The 23,020-nt window shown below is 35.9% G+C and overlaps 1 protein-coding gene across 1 annotated transcript in view; it reads right to left on the bottom strand.

Moving 5' to 3' along the window:
- LOC137393516 (nuclear cap-binding protein subunit 3-like) overlaps positions 1-23,020 on the bottom strand; it is a 42,250-nt gene that overhangs the window by 1,564 nt on the left and 17,666 nt on the right. Inside the window, exons 6-11 of the mRNA XM_068080096.1 lie at positions 15,673-15,837; positions 14,231-14,349; positions 13,361-13,499; positions 3,068-3,167; positions 1,383-1,600; positions 1,011-1,110 (exon numbers count right to left, since the gene is read on the bottom strand). Of these exons, the coding sequence (XP_067936197.1) occupies positions 1,011-1,110; positions 1,383-1,600; positions 3,068-3,167; positions 13,361-13,499; positions 14,231-14,349; positions 15,673-15,837 (841 nt within the window). The remainder of the gene's footprint in view (positions 1-1,010; positions 1,111-1,382; positions 1,601-3,067; positions 3,168-13,360; positions 13,500-14,230; positions 14,350-15,672; positions 15,838-23,020) is intronic.

The following is a 23,020-nucleotide window of genomic DNA, read 5'->3' as shown; positions in this document are numbered from 1 at the left end:
CCCCAGACTATCTTGACTGTTTAACAATCCGCCTGTTAACACTGTGAGTACGAATGTCAGTCGATAAAAACCGAAAAATGATAAATAAATTGAAAAGAAATATAATTGCTTTGTAAATTTGAAGATATATCTGTTTAGAAAAGTTAAACATAAAATCCATATCAACAAACCTGATACCTGAAAAGCCCGTAGGCAAAGAAATACCTGAGCCTAGCACTACTAGCTACCTGATACTCAAAAAACCCGAACAGAAGGGGGCGGGTCTAAACCCGTTGACCAAGAAGTACTCCTGCCCAGCGCTAGTGCACAGTAAAATCGTTGACGAAACGCTTTTAATTGGCTAAACAAATGATTAGCGAGCGCGATTTTAGCAGCTTTCACAATTGGTATAGTCCAAGACACGTATTACGACACACAATAAAAGTGCCAGCGCAATTCAACATAGTACATATGATGCAACTGCCTAGATTGCCCTATTGTTGATTCTTTATTGTTGAAACACTATGGCTACAAATCGTTTTTTTAATAACAATTTCTTTTTTAGCAGCAAAAGTTCCGTTGTAGAAAAATTTACCATCTTTAGCGCAATCAAGTCAGTTGCATCATATTTCCTATAGTAAATCGCGCTAGTATTTTTTTGTGCGTCACATTATGTGCCTCACACTATATAAATTGTAAAAGCTACTAAAGCCGTGCTCGCTAATAATTTGTTTAGCCAAATAAAAGCGTTAGGCCGACGATTTCGGTGTGCATGCACAGTTCTGACAATTCTGTGAACTTCGGCCGAATAATTCTGTGTTTTTCGTTCATTTCGTGATTTTGGACGGAACTTTTTTGACTAAAATCACGAAATGATCGGCACGTATGGCTGTACCTTTAGAGAAACTTTTGAATATCTGATTAATGTATCTTATTTAGATACATACTTCAATAGCCTCAGTAAGTAACTCAATCCTCCAAAAATGGCCATATGATTTACGTGTCATAACTAAAAATATCTCTCTACTAACCTTATACGCTCAACTTTTTTTGCCTCTTCATCGGCTGCCATTTTCATCATTGGCTTGCTTTTTTTGCTGCAAATCTCCGAGCTGTCAGCAGATACATCCTCTGTAGTCAAAGACTTTTATTAAATGCGTGTTCAACTGTTAAAATAATTAAAGAACACTTAACAAGACAGAAAGAAAGCAGCCTTCCCGAGGCATATAGCAAATAAAATCCACGATTTTTTTAGCACAGCAAAATCAACTATTTAACAGGCAATCTAATTTTATGTTTGCATCTGCAAGTTGAATATTACGCATTACACTTTGTTCACCTCAAGCAAAAGACAAATGGAAAAACAAAGGAGATCTTGTGCACTGACATTTGATATTGTCTACCTGTTAGCTGTCTTCCACGTTTTCTAATATCAAAGATGCTTTGTCTTTCTACATCCATAGCAGGTATCTTTACCCTTGCGCCATTTTCTTCTTCTTTATAGCCCGTACCAAATATGTCTTCGCTATCATATATGATCTTTGAACGACCTCCATCGGATACCGCATCTTTTGCCTCCCGTTCCAAAATTCTACTTTGTTCTTTGCGAAATCGGTGCTTCCTACATACAGTAAAAGCGGTGGCAGCAATGCCGAACTAACCAGCTAAATACATGGTTCTGATGAACAGCTAAAATGCAGTAATACCGGAGCTCTCACGATTAAGACCTAGCAAGCCAAGGTGGTGCATTGGACCTATCACTACTTTTACTCTACAGCGATAGTTATACTCATCGTAAACTGAACGGGTTGGATATCCGGTGATTAATAGTGCGGCTACAACTGCATGCTTTCAAGGACAGCAAAGTCTACACATTTTAAAAAGCGCTTATGCTGCCTATAGTTATATTTCAATCGTGAAATCCTTTTTAATTATTGAGCAGTTTCATGGCAAATATAGATCATAACCATATTTGCTATTGTTATAAAAGCATGTTATATAGCTTTAATTCTGAACAAGAAAACAATTTTTAAAAATAATATGGTTATTGGTGCATTGTTATCAAAACTATCTTCCTTAGGCATACATAGCAATACATCGCAATGTCTATCCAGTGCTGCTGCTTATCATTAGAAACCAAATTATGAGAATATTTGAAGTCAGCAAATCTAATGCTATTCAACTTGGCACTTTGTCCAGACCAAACTCACTGAATGTTGTAAAAATGTGCAAAGCAAAATGCCCCACTTTTGCTACACTAGACAGAAAAAAACAACCAAATTTTCAATTGCTCACAATATGTGCTTACATGAACACTTTTGCGGAAACAAAGCGTGGTCAGCAGAAATGCAAAGACTGGCAGCGGCTGGAAGCGTGTAACTAAGCTAACATTCAAAAAATACATCAAGGAGGGTCATTTAAAATTTCACTTGAAACGCATTAAGAAAATCAATTACTTGTTCTTGTTTTAAGAAATGCCTAGTCACGTCCTGAGATGGATTACTAAACCAAGGCCGGTCGCAATCAGAAATGAGTACTACTTTTAATAAGTGATCGATAAGTGATCAATAAGTGATCTGGTGGTCATTATTATAAACAAGCCTAAGTTTCCACATTTCAAGCAATAGTTTTGCGCAAACACCTGCAGTACCTGTCAATCTCTCTTTTACTTTCTACTTTAATCGCTCATTAATCTCTTCCATGTTGCTTATAGTTAAACATACAATGAGTACATCGTAACCACAACTGAGTACACCGTAACCACAACTGAGTACATCGTAACCACAACTGAGTACATCGTAACCACAACTGAGTACATCGTAACCACAACTGAGTACATCGTAACCACAACTGAGTACATCGTAACCACAACTGAGTACATCGTAACCACAACTGAGTACATCGTAACCACAACTGAGTACATCGTAACCACAACACATACATGAATTCATCAAACGGATCGTGTGGATCCTCGAAAAGAAAGCACATAAAGACAGTGCCATTGAACACCTTTATTAAAAGAATGAAGCAAGATTTGGAGAGACTATTTATTGTTGAACTTAATATGTCTATAGAGATATTGATATACTTGGATTTGGAAATAAGGCCTGGTAGTCCACCATAGTTAGGATTGCCATGTCTTCGATAGTACTGGCTTTTTCTCTCCGCTCCTTTTGCTTTGACATCAGCTATAAAGAGCACAATTTATCAACCATCACTATTTTTCTATCAAATACAACAAATCCAGAGGAAGGATTTTGCAGAATACACTAGAAATGTTCAATTTTAAATCAAACACAGATAGGGAAAGCTGTTAGACATAAACATTATCCTTAAAAAAGTGCATACAGACACCAAATAAGATATCGTTGAGATATCTTGAATATTCATTCTTCACATTTTTAACTTTCAATTAATTTTCAAAAGTCGCAAGTCCATATATAATCTTTCATAACTTGAGAAGGAATTAGTATTTCTTTAAACTGAAAATTGTATTGCTTGCAATTATTCTGTAATGATATTATAGCCATTGTCCTACTTTGCAATTTGTTAGAGCTTACAATTTTTATTTCATTTTAAACTTGAAGATATATTTTATATCTATATAAAATTTAACAATATTGCATAAAAGCTCATTGCACTCATTGTTATGTTTGCTACAGTTTGCAGCCAAAAATAGCTTTTTGTGCGCAATAGAAGAGGAGTTACGAGTGTCGATAAATTGCAAGATCAGATTACTGCAATGATGCTATCAAATAATATGCTATAAATCTTCAAATTTATAAGTTATATAATGATAATCTATCAAATGCTACAAATATATATCCATGAACAAATGACATAAACAAACCATATTACATGCAGGAACAAAAATTAACGTTTTTGACACAAAAATATTTGCATCGTTTGCTCGGATAGCTGCGTGCTGATTGTTGCTTTCGATGGAACAAACATGTGCTAGTTGTCCAATACCTTCGATAATGCCTTCTGACCTCAACTCTTTTTTTGCACTGCATAACTAGTCGATATTAGTGTCCAAACAATTTTTTGGCAAAGCAAAACTATTACTCGTAGCACAAACGCAACGCGTAAAGGTTTTGCTCGCTAAACGTAGCCTTTGTACCATCATAAATGTAAACTGCTTTTATATACAGGTAATTCGAAGTATTAAGACCGCGTTAAACAAGGAACTATAATTAGCCTGAGACAGTTACTAGTTATTTTTATGGTGTTACTTTCAGTTTTAACGAAACAAGCTAAAAGCTTTGGAGTTGGACAACGAGAAAGTTGATTGTTATTGATGTAAATGATTCAATATTAATACGATTTTGTGGACACTCTTTTACTGATCCCTTGATATTATGGGTTCATAAAGATCAAAGATTGCCAAAGTGGCATTCGAACGGCGGTTGCTTTCGAATGGAGGTGGCGTTGAAATAGAGGTATTACGGTGATATACTGTAAACTATGTGCTTGTCTAACACTAATGATTAAGTTAATGTGCTTTTGATATATTCCTGTGAATTATTATTTTCTTATAAATAATGATCGTCAATAGATATTACTTATAAATAATGATCGTCAATAGATAGCACTTATAAATAATGATCGTCAATAGATAGTACTTATAAATAATGATCGTCAATAGATAGTACTTATAAATAATGATCGTCAATAGATAGTACTTATAAATAATGATCGTCAATAGATAGTACTTATAAATAATGATCGTCAATAGATAGTACTTATAAATAATGATCGTCAATAGATAGTACAGTCAAACATGGATAACTCGAACTTCAAGGGACCGAGCAAAAGTGTTCGAATTATCAGAGCATTCAAGTTATCAGAGCACTGTCACAAGTCCATATATTTACTTATTTATTAGTAGATACATGTACATATACAAACTATAATATAAATCAAAAGCACAAATGGCTTGTTTCAAATTAAATGCTTCTAATGTAAAGTTTAAAACGTTTTCATGAAAAAGTATAGAGATTTTTCTATCACTTGAGATTGGTTTGTTGTTTGAGGTGATGTTATTGCCAGGACGTTTTTCAGATTGACATTGGCAAGACTTGATCGTTGTTGAAATGCTCAAAAGAAAAGACATTTTTTTCTTTTGGGGTTTTACCCACGATCAATTTTGCCATTTTTTCTTGAAGTTTATGCAGATTACCTTACTTTACCTGGGATTCGTTAAGAGCAACACTCCGAGGCAGTTCAATTAGAAGTTTTACGAGGTTTCACTGTACATTCTATATCACTCACGTTTTTTTAATAGATACTTATTGAATGTACACACGTATTCTGTGTTTAGGTCAAACGATGAATAGTTTTTTGTAGCTCAGACAACGTATACGTTTAATTACAACATTTTTTAAGACGTTTTAAACATTCAACATTCCGACGTTGATTCAACACGGAATCAACGTCGGAAAACTATTCATCACGGGCTAGCCGGGTCACGCACTCAAGGATTTTCGCCACGCACATACAAAACAACATGCGATTTTTGTTTTGTATGTGCGTGGCGAAAATCCTTGCGCGCGTGACCCGGCTAGCCCGTGCTATTCATCGTATCGCAGTATAAATCAAATTTCACCAAACTTTTAAAAAAGTCGTTGACAAAAATATTTTGCCGATGGTGGTAATAACGACGCTTATGAATTACGAAAAGATGAAGTTTACCTCTATGGCTTTGAATAAAGTGATTTTCTAAAGCGAAAACAACCGTTTCGGTAGCCGTTGGGCAAAAAAACAGTTCAAATTAACAGTGTTGAGTTCGAGTTATCTATAGCAATTTATCATTACGTGGGAACGGACCAAAGGAAATGTTCGAATTAACCATGTGTTCGAGCTATCCGTGGACGAGTTATCCATGTTTGACTGTACTTATAAATAATGATCGTCAATAGATAGTACTTATAAATAATGATCGTCAATAGATAGTACTTATAAATGATGATCATCAATAGATAGTACTTATAAATGATGATCGTCAATAGATGGTACTTATAAATGATGATCGTCAATAGATAGTACTTATAAATAATGATCGTCAATAGATAGTACTTATAAATGATGATCGTCAATAGATAGTACTTATAAATGATGATCGTCAATAGATAGTACTTATAAATAATGATCGTCAATAGATAGTACTTATATAGTAAAATAGTAAATGACAATAAAGCAAACAATAAAAAACACCAATTAGTTTCATTTTTAACAATGTTATTATAAATATTATATCATTTCTAAATTATGCTTTTTATTTTTTACATGAAATTGAATAGTAATATTGAAGTATAATATCCAACAACATTTTATAATTTTAATACTTACATCATGTATTACATTATACTCATTGTTATTTGATTTAAATTTTGATTTAAATTATAGGACAAAAATTGTATATTAATTATAAATATTAAATAATATTATTAACACTCAGTATATTATTATTAATATAAATTGTATGTCACCACATTAAAATATCATCTAGGCTCAGATTACAACTGCTGTTAGTAAATATTTATCATTCATACTCTATAAGATATTTATTAGTGTTTCAAATGTTATCAACAATTTATTCACAAAAAGAGTTGCTAATTTTTAGTTGGTGGAACTGGTAGAAAAATAAATTTTAAACATCATTTATTAAATATAGATAACTTTATTGACTGCAGCATCTGTATATTGATACAATTTTATTTGAATTAAATCTCTTTTAATTTAATAATGGATATGGTGTTAATTTCTAAACATAAACTAAATAATGTTTTAATTAGATCAGTTAAGGAATAACGTACTATAATAGCTATGCAGGCTGGTATAATACACTACTGGTGCAACTAACATAGTACGCCATGTCAAAGAGGCCTTAAAAATGCGAAAGTTACCAAAAGCCTCACAAAGAAAAGGATGAATAAGCAAAAACAACAGGAATTGGTGTCATAATTATTATTACAATATGGCTGAGGAGAGGAGACAAGCTAAGAGAGAGGAAGTATACAAAACACCAAAATAATCTACTATATACCTGAAAGTCAGTCAACATGGGGTGTCACATCATGCTGTCCTATCGAGTTGATTAGTGTTTTATGACTATCACGTTGCCCTTTTGTCGCATGAATTTGCATCCCGATGAGATGTCTCAACATTGTCAATACATCACGGACCGATTTAAACATTTTTAAAGTTTTAGAAAGATAAGATGTATTATGACATCCTAAAACTTAAGAATGCTTAAAAAACTTTGAAAAAATCACCAAATTTTACTCAAGGTTCTCATAATAAAATATCTTACTCATTTCTAAGCCATTTGAAAAATTTGTTTCTAGACCTAATACTTGCTGAGAAACTTTCGAAACCAAAATCAGAGTCGGTTGATCAAAAGCTTTGCTAAAATGCTTTTGATTGGTTGCAGCAAAATCAAGAACTCAGATAACAGGATATTTCACATTACAAAATTCACATCAATTGTGTTACTCAGTCCATAGTTATAAAAAAATTAAATTGGATACTTGGCTTTGACAATTTAGCCTTCATTTGTTATTGCCAATTTTGGAAAAATAATATAATTTGTCAATATAAGATTTATAACAGGGTGTATCTTGTAAAAAATCTTGTGGAGAACACAGCTACAAAAATTATTTAGCTACTGTTAACGGTTGTCATGCAACAAGCAAATGAATTGCGCAATGTCAGAAAGCTGCAGGGTTTGGCTTGCCGACTTCAAAGAGTTAAGATCTTTGATAGCATGTGCTTTTAATACCGAACTTCTAAACGAGTTTTTATAATGAGAGAAAGATTGGTAGTTTTAGCTTGTCAAGAACGATATCTTATTAAATGTTTGGATTATCACTAACCTTACTGCTATTGTTTTTAGTATGAAACTTTCACACAACATTATTTTAGATTATTGTTCTTTTTTCATTACAAAAAATTTCTTTTGTAATATATTTTAAATTAAGACCATTCACCATAAAAAATCAATGCTTGCTGGTTATTGCATCAGGTCATGTCATAGTTGAGAAGCTGGACTCAAATACCGTCCTATTCGTCGTCTTTTTATGGAATTGGAAGGAATTAAAAAATGGGTGCGACAGATCAGCTTCAGGTCAGCTATTGAAAAAAGATCAAATTAATCATCTAGCAAAGCGCAGAGGCAAGGATAAAATATTAGAGAGGTTTTCTAAAAGCCGACCTTGTTTTATCAATGAAAAAACTGGACACAAACAGTCAGGAAGGCTACTAGACAGATGGACCTAGTGCTTTTCGGCACCGCTGTTTTGGCATGAATATTTAGACTTTTATTTTTTATGGCGCTAACTCTTTAGGCGGCATACAGCTTAGCGCTGAAAAAGAAGAATCATTTGTTGGTCTGTGGTCTATGTGTCTAGCTAGGGCGAGAAAGTTATAGGAACCAAAATCCACTGCACACTGGAATTGGACTTTGAACCTCCAGTTCCGCACACACGCGTACTAACCAGTAGGCCAAGCAGCTACACTGCTACAAATGGAAATAATTATGATCATACTTATTACACCAGTTAAAATATGCACGCTTGAAGCGCTTGCAAAAGTACTATTACTATGGCACACTTGTAGATCATGATTGATTGCATGAGAGATCATTACGCATTAAGTATACGCACAACATATAACCACAATGATAAGCATGGCTCTTGTTTTAGTAAGCTAATTTACTAGTAAAAAGTTAATTATAGCTAGCTTAAAGGTTGACTTGCAACAAAATTCACATTACCGTTATTTGATATGAAAAGATTCACCATGTCTTACTCTGCTGTGTTGTAGGTGCCAAATATGTGGAAATGTGATTACAAGCTCCTAAAAGCTCAAAAACGAACAGAAAATCGCAGCCACACAAGACCTCCGTAGTTTGGATTCCCTTTCCAAAACGGCTCAAATGTGATGTAGTCGTGAGAGATGATTTCTGTTTAGTTTCATGCAACCTTATTCGTCGAAATATTTTCACAAATATATTTCACGCATTCAATAAAACTATGTCTATTGTTCTTACGCGTCTGTTTTATCGTCATCGTGATGCTGTCACTTTTAGTGGTGATATCTTAAAGGTGTAAACACACTAGGCGATTTTATCGCGAGCGTCATGAGGAGGGCGGAGATATCGCTAGCGTGTGCATAAACACACTTGAGCGATTCACTAGCAAGCGATATAATGGGCACGCTCACAAACTGCCAATAAAATTCCGTATCATTAGTTTCTTCGGAGTTGTTAATAAATTTAGGTCAGTCAATATGGCGCCATCTAGGCGACAACGTAAACAACTTACGCATTTGTTACTAAACCTATCTCACTTTCACGGATTGTACACTGCCTACACTACAAGGAGACATAAGAAAAAACGATTATTGCATTTTACCTGTAATATTTTTATACATATTTTATTTTGTAGTGGTTTTTTATATTTAGGCCTAATGTATTAAATATTTACTGTTCTCAAGATGGTCAACCTGCGCAACGATTGACTCCAAATGTTGGTTTTCAACTTGGATTTTTTGTAATTTTTGTTTTTTATGGTGCACAGGACTGGGAGTGCTATTATTAAATTTATGAACAATTCAGTGCTCGTTCTGAAGATGTTTCAATATTAACAAAATAGCAAATTGTCGCTGCTGTACGTTGGTGAACATCGATAAGAAATAATTACCCGCCATAAAATTGCATTCTGGTAAAATCCAACCAATCGAAATGCATCTCACTAGCGATAAAGTTGTGCAGAGAAAGTCTAACGTTATCGCTCTGGATGAGCACGCTAGGTGAATTCTAGCACAGATTAGCGCCACGCAGCGCGATATCGCTCTAAATATCGCCTAGTGTGTTTATACCTTAAAACTTACCGTAAAAATTCGTTTAATTTTTTAACCTTAGCTCGAAGGTGTACATATCATTGTCTGATAATCATGACGAGCCTGTTGGTCACTTGTGATAATCGAAAAGTGCTGCAGAAATTATTTGCGAAGTATTGGGTCACATGATCAGATTACGACTTGCCGATTAGACCAAACCGAAACAAAACCGTAAAGTAGTGAGCATCTATATTTGATACGGGGTCTTCGGTAAAGCCCGAAGTGTTTATCATAAACTAGTACTACGATAAGTTTTATATTGAGCTTTGTATTGGCCTTTCAATTCACGTGAGAACATACGTAACAAGACGATAACCAAATTTCGTGGTTACGCCATCGAAATAAAGAGATTCCAATCTACTAGAGTTGCCCCGATTTTGAAATCAGAATCGGTGCCGATATGGGTGTTAAGTATCTGAATCGGTATCGGCCGATCTTTTCTTAAAAATCGGAAACTTCAGATAATTTTTACATATCAGCTATTTAGCAGAAACCTGTATTTTAGCATGCTACTTTAATAAAAAATCATCAGCTGCAAGTTCCTTGCTTTTACCTAATGAATTCCGGACCTGTCACACAATCTATTTTATGTCTATAGCCTAATAAACATCCAAACAGCTGAGCAATATTTTGGCTTTAGTCAGGACATAATCACAAAGTGCGGTATTTCCCAATTACTGCGATGTGATTTATTGCAGCCAATCACGAACAATAGAACCATAATCAGAAACAAGAATGCGGTGTAATGTTTCTATTTACTAGCATTGCGAAAGTAATTTGAGCAATCGATGCATAAAGTTATCTCTCTCTCTTGATCATGACCATATGATGTATCGTTTGTATCGCATAAAATAACCTCAGTGGCTTATCGGTGTTTAGCCTGTCCTCCATAGTCTATGGCAAGCGAGTCCTTCTTCAGTACGACTGGCTACATCGATAGTGATAGAAGATAAAGGCGTCTCACTGAGATAATTGAATCACTAACGGTAATTAAAAGACGCATTTATTTGCTCTAGACTTGTACAGGCGCAGCATTTCGTTCAGCAGTAGAAGAGAGATTTCATTATCACAGAGCAAGCTGTACCACCAACAGTAATTACCATTATTAATGTCATATTTCAAGAAACATGGACCGTTTTGTTATTAGATGCACGGTATGTCAGTATGTGAATATATATACATGTATATCTTTTTTTCATAAATACAAACAAATAAATACATAAATATTTATATTTTTTGCATTATATTTATATTTGCATAATACAATTACCAATAATCTATGCAACACAAAAGAATCTGAATCGGTATCTGAATCGGCTGGTGAAATTAGAATCGGGGCATCTCTACAATCTACGGCGGCTTTTCTGTTTTTGAGCTTTAAGAGCTTGTAATCACATTTCCACATATTTGGCACTTACAACAAAACATAGTAAGACATGGTGAATCTTTTGATACCAACTAACTGTAATGTGAATTTTGTTGCAAGTAAACCTTTAAGTTACTAGCTTAGGTTTCTCAAATTCATTGGATAAAAATGAATTAGCCAATGGCATCTACATTACCTGCCTGTTTATTAGCTGTTTTTATTACCGCGCAACGCCGAACATTCAACTAGTTATATATTTCTCCTGCATAATAATCGACAATCATAGACCTATTAACTATACTTATAGTTATTATAACGTTAATTAACGTATAATTAATAGGTCTATGTCGATAATGCTGAGCCAACCGCCACCTCGTGTACAGTAAAATCAAATACAAGGCATTTTTAGAATGAAAATTTCAACTCACCATTGATGTTCCAATTAATAACAATATATCTATATGTATATATATATTTATTAAAGTTTGTGTGTGGATATGTGTGTCCCTCTAGCTATAGTTATTAAAATTTTGGAATTAAAGCTCCGTGTTTCGATGAATTTGAACTCACAATAAATGCATTGACAAGTTTCTTATCCGGATGCTCGACCACTGAGCTACAACGGCATAGTGATCAAAAACCGTTTTCATATACCGCATACCCCATGCGCATACTGATTATTTTAGCATTGCGCCCAAGCGTTATGATGCCCCTGTTCAGAAATATTTTGGGACCTAAATATATGCAACACGATGCTTCTTTGTCTTTTTCCGTTAAAGCTAATAATTTATTTCGAACTTGAAATTTGGCGATTTTTGTATTAATTGTATCATTATCAAATAATCTGTATCGTAGTTTACATACTTGCTATTTATTTCACATCTACATTTATTTCTCTACATATTTATTCCAGCTGCTCAGAAGACTTTTTTGCAGCTACACTATGTTTCCTTGATTCTTATTTGGTACCTCGCGTTCCACAACCATTAACTACGAACAAAATCCTTTTATTTATTTACGGCTTTTATGTTATTTCTTTGAATTAAAATAACTTCTTCAATCGGTTCTATTTAAAATTAATAAAATATATTATGTTCTATTTGTTTACATGAATATTTTCCAGTTTTTTTATTTAACGTTTATTTCAATATCGATATAGTATATTAACATGACAAAGACAGTACGATATCTCATTTTTATATTTGTACCGGTATCGAGAAATACCAGTATCGCCGTATTCAAAGTTTTGATGAATAGCTTTTGGTGGAACAGTGACCTTTTTTTACACGCACACACACTTCTATGCAAGAATCGTTATTAATAATTCTACACATTCAGAATATTTATTTTGTTTTCTCAGTTCGTATTAATTGTATCATTATCAAATCATCTTTTATTGTAATCCTAGCAAAACAGACTTAGTTTAGCTAATACTTGCTAATTATTTCACATTTACATTTAAACCTTTTTATAGTCGCTTTATTTCTTTTAATTTATTTGACCTGCACGAAACATTTTTCTCATGATATGAAGTTTAAAAGTTGTTTGACAAAGTTTGAAAACCTTAAGTTGTTTTTATTTTCTCTCTTATTTTATTTCAATTACACAAAACACTATTCTCATGATATGTAGCTTGAAAGTTAGAATGGCAAATGTTGTTATATGTTAAATACAAATCAATTTTCTGTCCAAAGACTTTTTTATTACCCGGGCAACGCCGGGTTGTACAGCTAGTAAAATAATATATATGTATCTTTGCTACTAAACTCATAATAATGGTTGCTCAGAATAACATATTTGTATTGAATGAATTCTGTTATTCACTCCTTGAGCTTTAAAGACCACATATATTAGCTCGTCTATAAAGAATATTTTTACTAAAATGCAAAACATAAATCACCACAACTTTATGACAAGTTGCAAAAATAAAATACGCCTTAGTAAAACCAAATCATGTTCCTCTTTCCAAGAAATCTTTCTGTAAACAAGTGATTTACGAGAATCTCTCCATCAACATAATCTACTTTGAAGAAACTTCAACAACTTTTAACTTGGTCAATAAATCAAAAACTAAAGCAGAGATAGGAGTTGTCTACCTTTGGAGTTGCCTACCTTTGGTAGCTAGTCTCATAAATAGTTTCCCTTTGACTTTGAGGTCAGAGCCAGTTGCTACCCTCCACTTGCCGGGTGGAACAACACTCTCATCTAAATAAACACCGGAGTTATCTGAACCCGACTCATCTTCTAATACCTGTAAACAAATGATCAATACTAGGAAGCGATACACTATTATTTTATTTATACCTTAGCAAATATTAGAAAAAAACATTCACATATTACCAATTAGATATACACAAAAAACATGAAACGTTAGCAACTTCCTGCTCTTTCAGCAACCACAATTTAAGCACATTCAACCGAACCAAGTGCAAAGTACCGCGGCCACAGTATTAGCAGACCCTACATAGCCATTACCTGGTAACACTACCATAATATATGACGATTACCTGGTAATACTACCATAATATATGACAATTACCTGGTAATACTATACATGTCCATCTACAACAACTATCTGGTAACACTAAACTTAGCTATAAAGAAGCATGGTACGTAGTGTCAAACCTGGCAATAAAAACTACATATTAACGCTATTTTCTCAACTAGACAAAGCAACCTGGTAGCACTGTACCTGATTATGAAAGTTAACTGGCAACAGCTTAGCTATAGCAATAACTTCATACAAGCATGACAGGATTTAAAATATATTTTGCAAGTTATCTTATGCCTTACACCTAAACCTTGCTTGTGATTGATGACAACATGTTCAGCAGAGACTGCCACTCGGTAACTGCACCACCGGCTATACATACTACCTGCTATACGTGTTACCTGCTATACATGTTACCTGCTATACATGCTACCTGCTATACATACTACATGACATACTAAGTAGATGTTATAACCACGAGTAAAAATAACCATTTCTGTTGCAGATGCAGTGACTCTGGAATCATGTACATCTGTAGGGGCAGAGAGTAAGTCTATTGTATCATCTGTTTTCTTCAGCCTGCTTGACTCAACAGAATCTTTATCAGCAGCTGAAATAGTGAAAAGGAATCTATAGTTTCTATATCTAATCAGCAACAAAATTAGCATTAGTCAATCGACAAAACACCCTTCACTCATCTCTCCAAACCATATGATCATATGTTCTGGTTTGATAAACTGAAGCTATTTTCTGTTTAGGTGAATTTTCCGCATGACCTTGAATCAAGATGAGAGCCAATAATAAGTTTTAAAACCACAAAAAACAGTCATCAGCATTAGGAAGTAAATGTGAACAGCTTATAATTTATATGTAACAAATTACAATTTAAGACAAAAAGTTGCAAATCGAACATGAGTGAAGGGCTCATGTTCAATTTGCAACTAAGTCAGAAACTAAACTGAAATCTCAATTGGAAAAGACTTTTGACAAATGCATAACAGAATAACATAATAATATGAAAAAAAAATCATGCGAGAAGCCAGAATAAGAAACAAAACAAAAAATATAGAGAAAGAAGGAAAAAGACAAGACAGGCAGAGAAAGACAGAGCAGGAAAGAGAGAGAGAGGGAAAGAGACAGAGAAAAGGGAAGAAAAGAGAAAGAAAGGGAAGGAGAAAGGGAGCGCCAGACAAAGGGAGGGAGAGAGTAGGAAAAAGGGAAAGAGGGGAAGAGAGAGGAGGGAGAGGATGTGACCGGGCTGAAAAAAGGATGATGAGAGAGAGAGAGAGGAAGGTGAGAGAGAAGAAGATTGGATAAAGGAAAATGAAAAGAGAAGAGAGGAATGGAGAGAAAAAGGTGAAAAAAGAGGATAGGAGAGGGAGGAAAATAAGAGAGAGGAAGACAAGAAAGGAAAAGGAGAAAGAAAGGAAAAAGAGACGGAGGAAGATCTAGTGGAAGGAGAAAAAGTAGAGATAGAAAAAGTAGAGATAGGGAAAGTAGAGATAGGGAAAGTAGAGATAGGGAATGTAGAGATAGGGAAAGTATAGATATGAAAAGCAGAGAGAGGGAAAGTAGAGAGTGAGAAAGTAGAGAGAGAGAGAGGGAAAGTGGAGAGAGGGGGAAAGTAGAGATAGGGAAAGTAGAGAGAGGGAAAGTAGAGAGAGGGAAAGTAGAGATAGGGAAAGTAGAGATAGGGAATGTAGAGATAGGGAAAGTATAGATATGAAAAGCAGAGAGAGGGAAAGTAGAGAGTGAGAAAGTAGAGAGAGAGAGAGGGAAAGTGGAGAGAGGGAGAAAGTAGAGATAGGGAAAGTAGAGAGAGAGAGGGAAAGTAGAGATAGAGAAAGGAAAAGTAGAGAGAGGGAAAGTAGAGATACATGTAGAATGAAGACAATCTCAATACTTGTGAAACATATTCAGCTCCGTCACATACCCATGCACCCTGTTTGGGCTGACGTAGCAGGTTGGATACTACCAGGTTTAGTAAGTGAACTTTGCCTTCCTATTGGCTTAAGTGGAACTAGGCTAGTATTTATTGGCTCACTCATTGCGATGAGAGTTCGGTTTGCATCTGCTATAGTGCCATATACCAAATTACCTACAGACATATATATATATAGAGTTCTGCTGATCATTGATCACTGATGAAAAAGAGTGTAGCAAAAATAATGTTATTTCATGACAGCATAGTATATAGTATAAAATTTCATTTTAAAATGTAAATTATGCAATACGAGAGCAATGCATTATACGGACATGCACCAAATGCTTAAAGCAATATACGTTGGAGTAAGGTGGAGAGAGGACCAGCACTGAGCTAACAATTTCAGTAACATTTACATCCGATTGCGGATGCATATGCTACATTTTATTACAATTTAAAATAAAATGTGATGGGATGTGGTAATAATTGGTACAAATGTCATAGAATAACTTTATCGATAACTCATTAGTGAATAGTGATACAAGCCAGAGATGAGTTTCACTTGTTAAAGATCTGACTGCATCAAAAAGGTCGATCAAATGAAATTAAGACCAATAAACGGCTAAACATTAGCTACAATTTGATGTCATTTTTGTCTTTGTAGACCAGTGGTTCTCAACCTTTTTTGCTTTTAACCCTTTGCAAAATTTTCAAATACAAATTCCCCCCTGGAAAATGTGAAGTGTGAACCTACACTATATTGTATTCACTGAAAAGGCTAAACAGGTACATATATGTAGGTCAGCATATATAGTAGCATAGTATATAGTAGGAGTAGCATATATAGTAATAAATCACGTCAACATTATTGTTATTCCGGTACACTCAATGGGTGTGGAGTGAAATTATAAATTTTAATGAGACCGCTCCTGCTGATGCCTTTGTGCAAGTTTACACAAATCAGGTTCTGTTTTTTATCTTGCACATCTTAAGTCGCTCTCAGGGTCAAGTCAATTTTTTTTCTTATTTTTAAGGTGCAGCATTGATGAAAATTCTACTTCGCGTAGGTAGGTACAGCTAAATGGCATTAGAAACTTTATTGCCTTTTCAGCAATGAGTAGAGAAATTTTTCTTGCTGAGAGCCAAAACTGGTCAATAGACATTGATCTGAGATCATCATCATTCAGTGCAGAAATGTTGACCAACTTAACAAACTCCTATTGTAGCTCCTCTGGAATTTCTTCAACAGCGCGTTGAAATGGATTTTTTGTGATGTTGAGCATCTTTTTTTCTGAAGGTAGCTCTGGGAAGTAGCATCCAAATTCTGTTATAAGTTCAGACAGGTGTTCAGTAATAGTTGCCACTAGACAACCAGGTGCAGGTTTTGTCTTCCAATAATTCAGTGAGTGTAGGAAAGGATACCGTGTTCCCAGTGCAGGTTTGTGTATGCCACAGTACCAGCTTTGCTTAGAAAGCATCAATGCCGTCATGAAAGGCAAGGAAATGATTATTGCTCCCTTGTAACTTAAAGTTCAACTTGTTTAGCGAGACAAATGTATCAACCAGGTATTCAGTTTCAAATACATAGTTATCAGCTTTCATGGCTGCTAAAAGTTCATGTTGGCCTTTACTTTCATGAAATTTCATATCCTCGGACGTAGCTCGAAGAGCCTGTCTAACATGTTTTCCTTGGACAACCACCTCACTTCAGTATGAAATAACAAAGTGGTAAACACAACATCACTTCCTGAACATAGTGCTGAGAACAATCTGGTATTTAGTGTTGATGCTTTGATGTAGTAATTCACAACTTTTATGTTCCCATCCAAGTTTGAGTTCAACGCTTGTGGAAGAGTTTTTGATGCCAATGCTTCATGGTGAATGAAGCAATGCACTCGTTCTATATCAGGGTTCTTCTGCTTGATCTGTTTTACAAAGCCTGATCTACATTCTAACATAGCAGGTGCTCCATCAGTGCATAACATAGCAGGTGCTCTATCAGTGCATAACATAGCAGGTGCTCTATCAGTGCATAACATAGCAGGTGCTCTATCAGTGCATAACATAGCATGTGCTCCACCAGTGTATACACTTATTAACTTATTACACTTATTATCCTAACCTAACTTGGCCTTTTTAAGGAAATTTCAACTATTTTCAACACATCTCTTGCTGAAGTTGTTCTAAGCAAGGGCTGACAAAACAGAAACTCATGTGTCATGCACATATCTACCATACACCAATAGATAGGAAAGACTGGCAACATCAGTTGACTCATCAAGTTGTATGGCCCAAAATAGGGATGCTTTAATCTTAGCAACTACATGTACTTTCTCTTCAATATTTGCTGCAATGTCATCAATGCGTCACTTCACAGTGTTGTTGGATGGTGGGAGGTCTTGAAATTTTTGCCCAGCTGGTTTTCCAAGTACTATTGATGCGTAGTCTAACACACATGGTTTGTTCAAGGTTTCTCCATTTGTATGTGGCTTTTTACACTGAGCAGTATGGTAGGAAACAGCGTATGAAGCTGTAATAAGCGCATTACTATGAGCATAGAGGTCTCCACTTGCATCAAGTCTACTTCTCTTTACTTGCCGCTCTTTGGACTAAAAGTAATCCCAGTCGTTCTCAGCTACTGCGGGGTGAATTTTTTGCGAGTGTTGCTTCAACTGAAATGGTTCCATGGAGTCATTTGTGAAAGTTTTCAGGCATATCACACATTGCGGAAGCCAAAGACCGTCTTTCATAAGATACGAAAACCCATGATCCAAGTAACTCTCAGTGTAGATTCGTTTCTTTGCCTTTGACATCTTGCACTAATTAATGGTTGTAAAAATAAAGTGGTGGCTGAAAAATATTATAAACGATCTAGTATATCTTTGTACAATAATAATCATCTTTGATTGTATTAATATTTTTTATTTGATTTACTATTATTAGATGCATGATTATGTGACTTATTTGCAGAAAAGCAAGTAAGACATAACATGAGTGATAATAGGAAACAATAATGAGAGCATATATGTAATTATACTTGTACAAAGATTCTTATAGATTTTTTCTTTTACGTGTGATGCAGTAGTTGATAAGTGGGTGTGTCCTTGTCAAATACATGTGCACTGCGAGCAGCACAATTTCAAACTAAGCCTTAGTTTGACCTTAGTTACTAAGGTCATTAATTAAGGTCAAGCTGGTTTATTGGATTTTTTCCAAATTGTTGGCAAAGATTATTACATTTACAGTACCTAAATGCAGACTGTATTACAATGAATGTACAGTAAAAGGTACTTGATCTACTACCCAAGCCAGAATATACATGTGATAGAAGGAGAACAGAAAACACATCTAGGATTTTGTTAAGGCTTAAAAGCACGTTCACAAAATGCGAAATTATAAAAACTAAAATTCCCCCCTTTAAAATGCCAAATTCCCCCTGGAGGGGGATTTCCCCCAGGTTGGGAACCACTGTAAAATGTAGACTAACACTGTCTAGAAATATAAGCGTTTGAATGGGGTCATCTTTGAAAAAGCTAAGATTCGAGCGAATGCTTCATTCATGATGTAACGAGTGATACATGTGAAACGAGTCCACGAGCGATAAATATACATAAGATTTCTTCTTTAGCCAATCACAAGCATGGAATTGTTATATAGGTCGTAATAAATGTTATCGATAGTAAAACGCGTTGTCTGTGATCTTGAAGTTAAGGTTTTACTCAATTACAAGAGCGCACATAAGACATCGATATTCACTGACTCAATTGACATCGTTAATTTACTGAATTACTCCATCGACACGGTTTATTGACAAAGAGCAGAATTATAACAATGCTTCCAGCTCCCTCGAAGGTAACTCTAGTTTTTTGAGCATCGGGTAGTTAAAGTTTGGGGCAGACAGCGTATGGTTCAAGCTGACAGGCGTCAGCAGCGTTATGTTGCAGAGGAAGATAGGAGAATTTATCTTTAAATTTGAGTCTCCTATATATATGTATATATATATATATATGTAAGAGACATATATATATATATATATATATATATATATACTGTAACTATATACCCTAGGACACTTATGTATTCGCGGCATCTAACTTTCGCGTTTTCGCGGTGTCATCCTCTCGCGAAAGTTTCATGTGCGAAACTAAACTATCATAACAAACGAGCGAAAAAGCGAAACTAAATAGCTTTGTTCATTGATACTGTAGAACGGAATTTTATAACGACATTTATTTTAACGTTTTTAACGACCACTATAGCATCGTTAAAATATAAACCAACAAAATAATTTGACTATCAAAATTTATTACGTTATTATTTTGCAATTAATTATGATTATTTTCCCATTAAGAATGATTTATAGTGATAGGAATTTAATGTCAATGCACACGAATTAGTAGATTATCGTTTGCTGGGGACATCAACCAATGCAGTGAGCACCGTGTGTTGAAAGAAAATAAGACACATGCACTGACACTCGCAGTACTACACAAGCAGCATGGCTCTGGAAAGGTTTGGATTCACCACTGACACCTCTTCAATAACTTGTATTTTTTTGAGATTTGTTTTGTTTTAAGTGATGTGACTGACGAGACGTTTTTAAATTAAAATAGGCAAAACATGACCACAGTTAAAATGCTCAGAAAAAGACATCTCTTTCTTTTGAGCGTTTTAACAAAGATCAATTTTGCGGATTTTATTTTAAGTTCATTCGGAGGCTTTTACGTTTTCGATGGGACATGGCCAAGCGGGTGTTTGATAAAACTTAATCTTCTGCAAACCTTTATAAAAGTCGTTAACAAAAATATTTTGCCTCTGATGATGATAATAATGATGCCTAAGAACTACTAGAAGTTGAGGTTTGTCTCTATGGCTTGGAATGAAGTGATATTCCACAGCGATAAAAACCGCGTCCATGGCTGTTGGGCGAATAACTTTTCGAATAAATGATGTTGAGGTCGAGTTATCTGAAGGAATTTATCATTGCGTTGGAATTGACCAAACAAATCCGTTTGAGTTGACCTTGTGTTTGAGATGAAATGTTACATTTTATCCGAGGGCGAGTTATTCGAGTTGGACTGCACTTACCGTAAAAAATTCCCAATAAGTTGGGGCGGCTCAGCCGGCCAGCTAGCTGCCCCAGTGAAAACGGGCCTGTTGATAGTCCAAGAAACAAATGGCAGCAAGCGATCAAATTGCATTATCGACCTTGCCCACACCATTCTACCTGCGGTTCACAATTACAACCTAGTCGCAAATTGAAATTTTTTTTTATCGGTGAACTGAACCTGAGGAATTTAATTATGTTTGTTCCACTGCATTTATTTTCACATCACTATATTTTCGCACTCATCAGAGCTGCGAAATTAAGTTGCTCCGAAATTTTAGTCTGTGAGCTACTCACGAAACTAAATACTAGCGAAATATAAGTGTACTAGGGTACATATATATATATCTATATATATATATCTACTATATAAACGGCAATCGTTGTCTGTCTGTCTATCTATCTATCTATCTGTGTGTCTGTCCGCTTTATAGAGTACCGTACTTTTCCGACTATTAGCCGCTACTTTTATATAAGGGCGTATCTATTCTGCGGTTTTTTCACCGCTAGGGCGCATTAATGGGAATCTCCGGTTAGTACACGCCTCTATTATAATACGTAACCTGCTATTCATCGTAGGGATGGACGATAAATACTGATATGCTATTAGTATGAGTTGTCTTCTCGATATATTGAGTCACCGATAACTCCCAAATATGAGCAGTATAAATAAATTACCGTATATGGCGGTCTTTTTTTTCGATTCGATCGTTAGTTAGTAATCTTTTATTTTGCTGATAACAAAATAACAAAAAGCCTCTATTTGCAGGCATATTATCCAATAAAACGGAAACTGTAGAAGAATCCTGAATGCAAGATAGTAGTGAACAATTCATATTTAGTTTGAGATTATTTGTGTAAAAGTTAAAAGAAAATTTACATGAGAGGATGACTTCTAATAAGTAATGCAGGATAGCTTATACAAAGATAAATTGATTGATATCTCCACTACTTAATAACGTTGGATTTGCCGCTGTTCGTGATTGTGGGTCATGTTCATTTCCTTCAGCAGCCGAGTTACTAATTTTTTTCCAGCTACGAGTAGGCCTACTGTAACTTACTATTACAGAACTTTCACGAGTACTCCGAGGGTTGCGATACGCTATTGTGAAAAGAAAGAGAGCAGCTGCTATCGACTTACTGTCACCCTGCATCAGCCATGACCAGCTATACGTCGCCTGCTCAAAAGTAGGCACACGCCGAAAACTGTTTCTTCATACGCCCGACAGAAAAACCAAAAATGTTGTCTATCCGCATGTGTTGCGTTGAACTAAGGGAGAGAGAGAGGGAGAGAGAGAGAAAGGGAGAGAGAGAGAGCGAGGAGGAGAGGGGGGAGAGAGAGAGAGGGAGAGAAGGGGGGAGAGAGAGGGAGAGCGAGGAGGAGAGGGGGGGGGGAGAGAGAGAGGGAGAGAGAGGGAGAGGGGGAAGAGGGAGGGAGAGAGGGGAAAGAGGGAGCGAGGAGGAGAGGGGGGGAGAGAGAGAGAGGGATAGAAAGGGAGAGAAAGAGGGAGAAGAGAGAGGGGAGAAAGGGAGAGAGAGGGGAGAAAGGGAGAGAGAGGGGAGAAAGGGAGAGAGAGAGGGAGAAAAGGGGAGAGAGAGGGAGAGCGAGGAGGAGGGGGAGAGAGAGAGGGAGAGAAAGAGGAAGAGAGAGAAAGGGGGAAGAGGGAGGGAGAGAGGGGAGAGAGAGAGGGGGAGAGAGGGGGAAGAGGGAGGGAGAGAGGGGAGAGAGGGGAAAGAGGGAGAGAAGGGGAGAAGGAGAGAGAGAGGGAAAGAAAGAGGGAGGGAGAGAGAGGGGGAAGAGGGAGAGAGAGGGGAAAGACGGAGAGAGGGGAAAGAGGGAGAGAGAGAGGGAGAGCGAGGAGGAGAGGGGGGGGGGAGAAAGAGGGAGAGAGAGAGGGGAGAGACGGAGAAAGGAGAAAGAGGGAGAGAAGGAGAGCTAGGAGGAGAGAGGAAGAGAGAGGGAGAGAAAGAGGGAGGGAGAGAGAGGGGAGAGAGGGAGAGAGAGGAAAGAGGGAGAGATGGAGAGAGGGAGATGTAACTGCATATTTGGAGTTGTTTTACGGTATGAAAGCCAACTCTCAATAAACCTTATGCTGCCCGTGAATCTGCTCCTGTAGACGGGTAATGCAGCTAGTCTACTATATAAACGGCAATCGTTGTCTGTCTATCTATTTATCTATCTATCTGTGTGTCTGTCCGCTTTATAGAGTACCGTACTTTTCCGACTATTAGCCGCTACTTTTATATAAG

This window comes from Watersipora subatra, chromosome 4 (assembly GCF_963576615.1).
Source record: "Watersipora subatra chromosome 4, tzWatSuba1.1, whole genome shotgun sequence".
Taxonomy (NCBI): domain Eukaryota; kingdom Metazoa; phylum Bryozoa; class Gymnolaemata; order Cheilostomatida; family Watersiporidae; genus Watersipora; species Watersipora subatra.
This window is presented reverse-complemented; position numbering and strand designations above follow the sequence as displayed.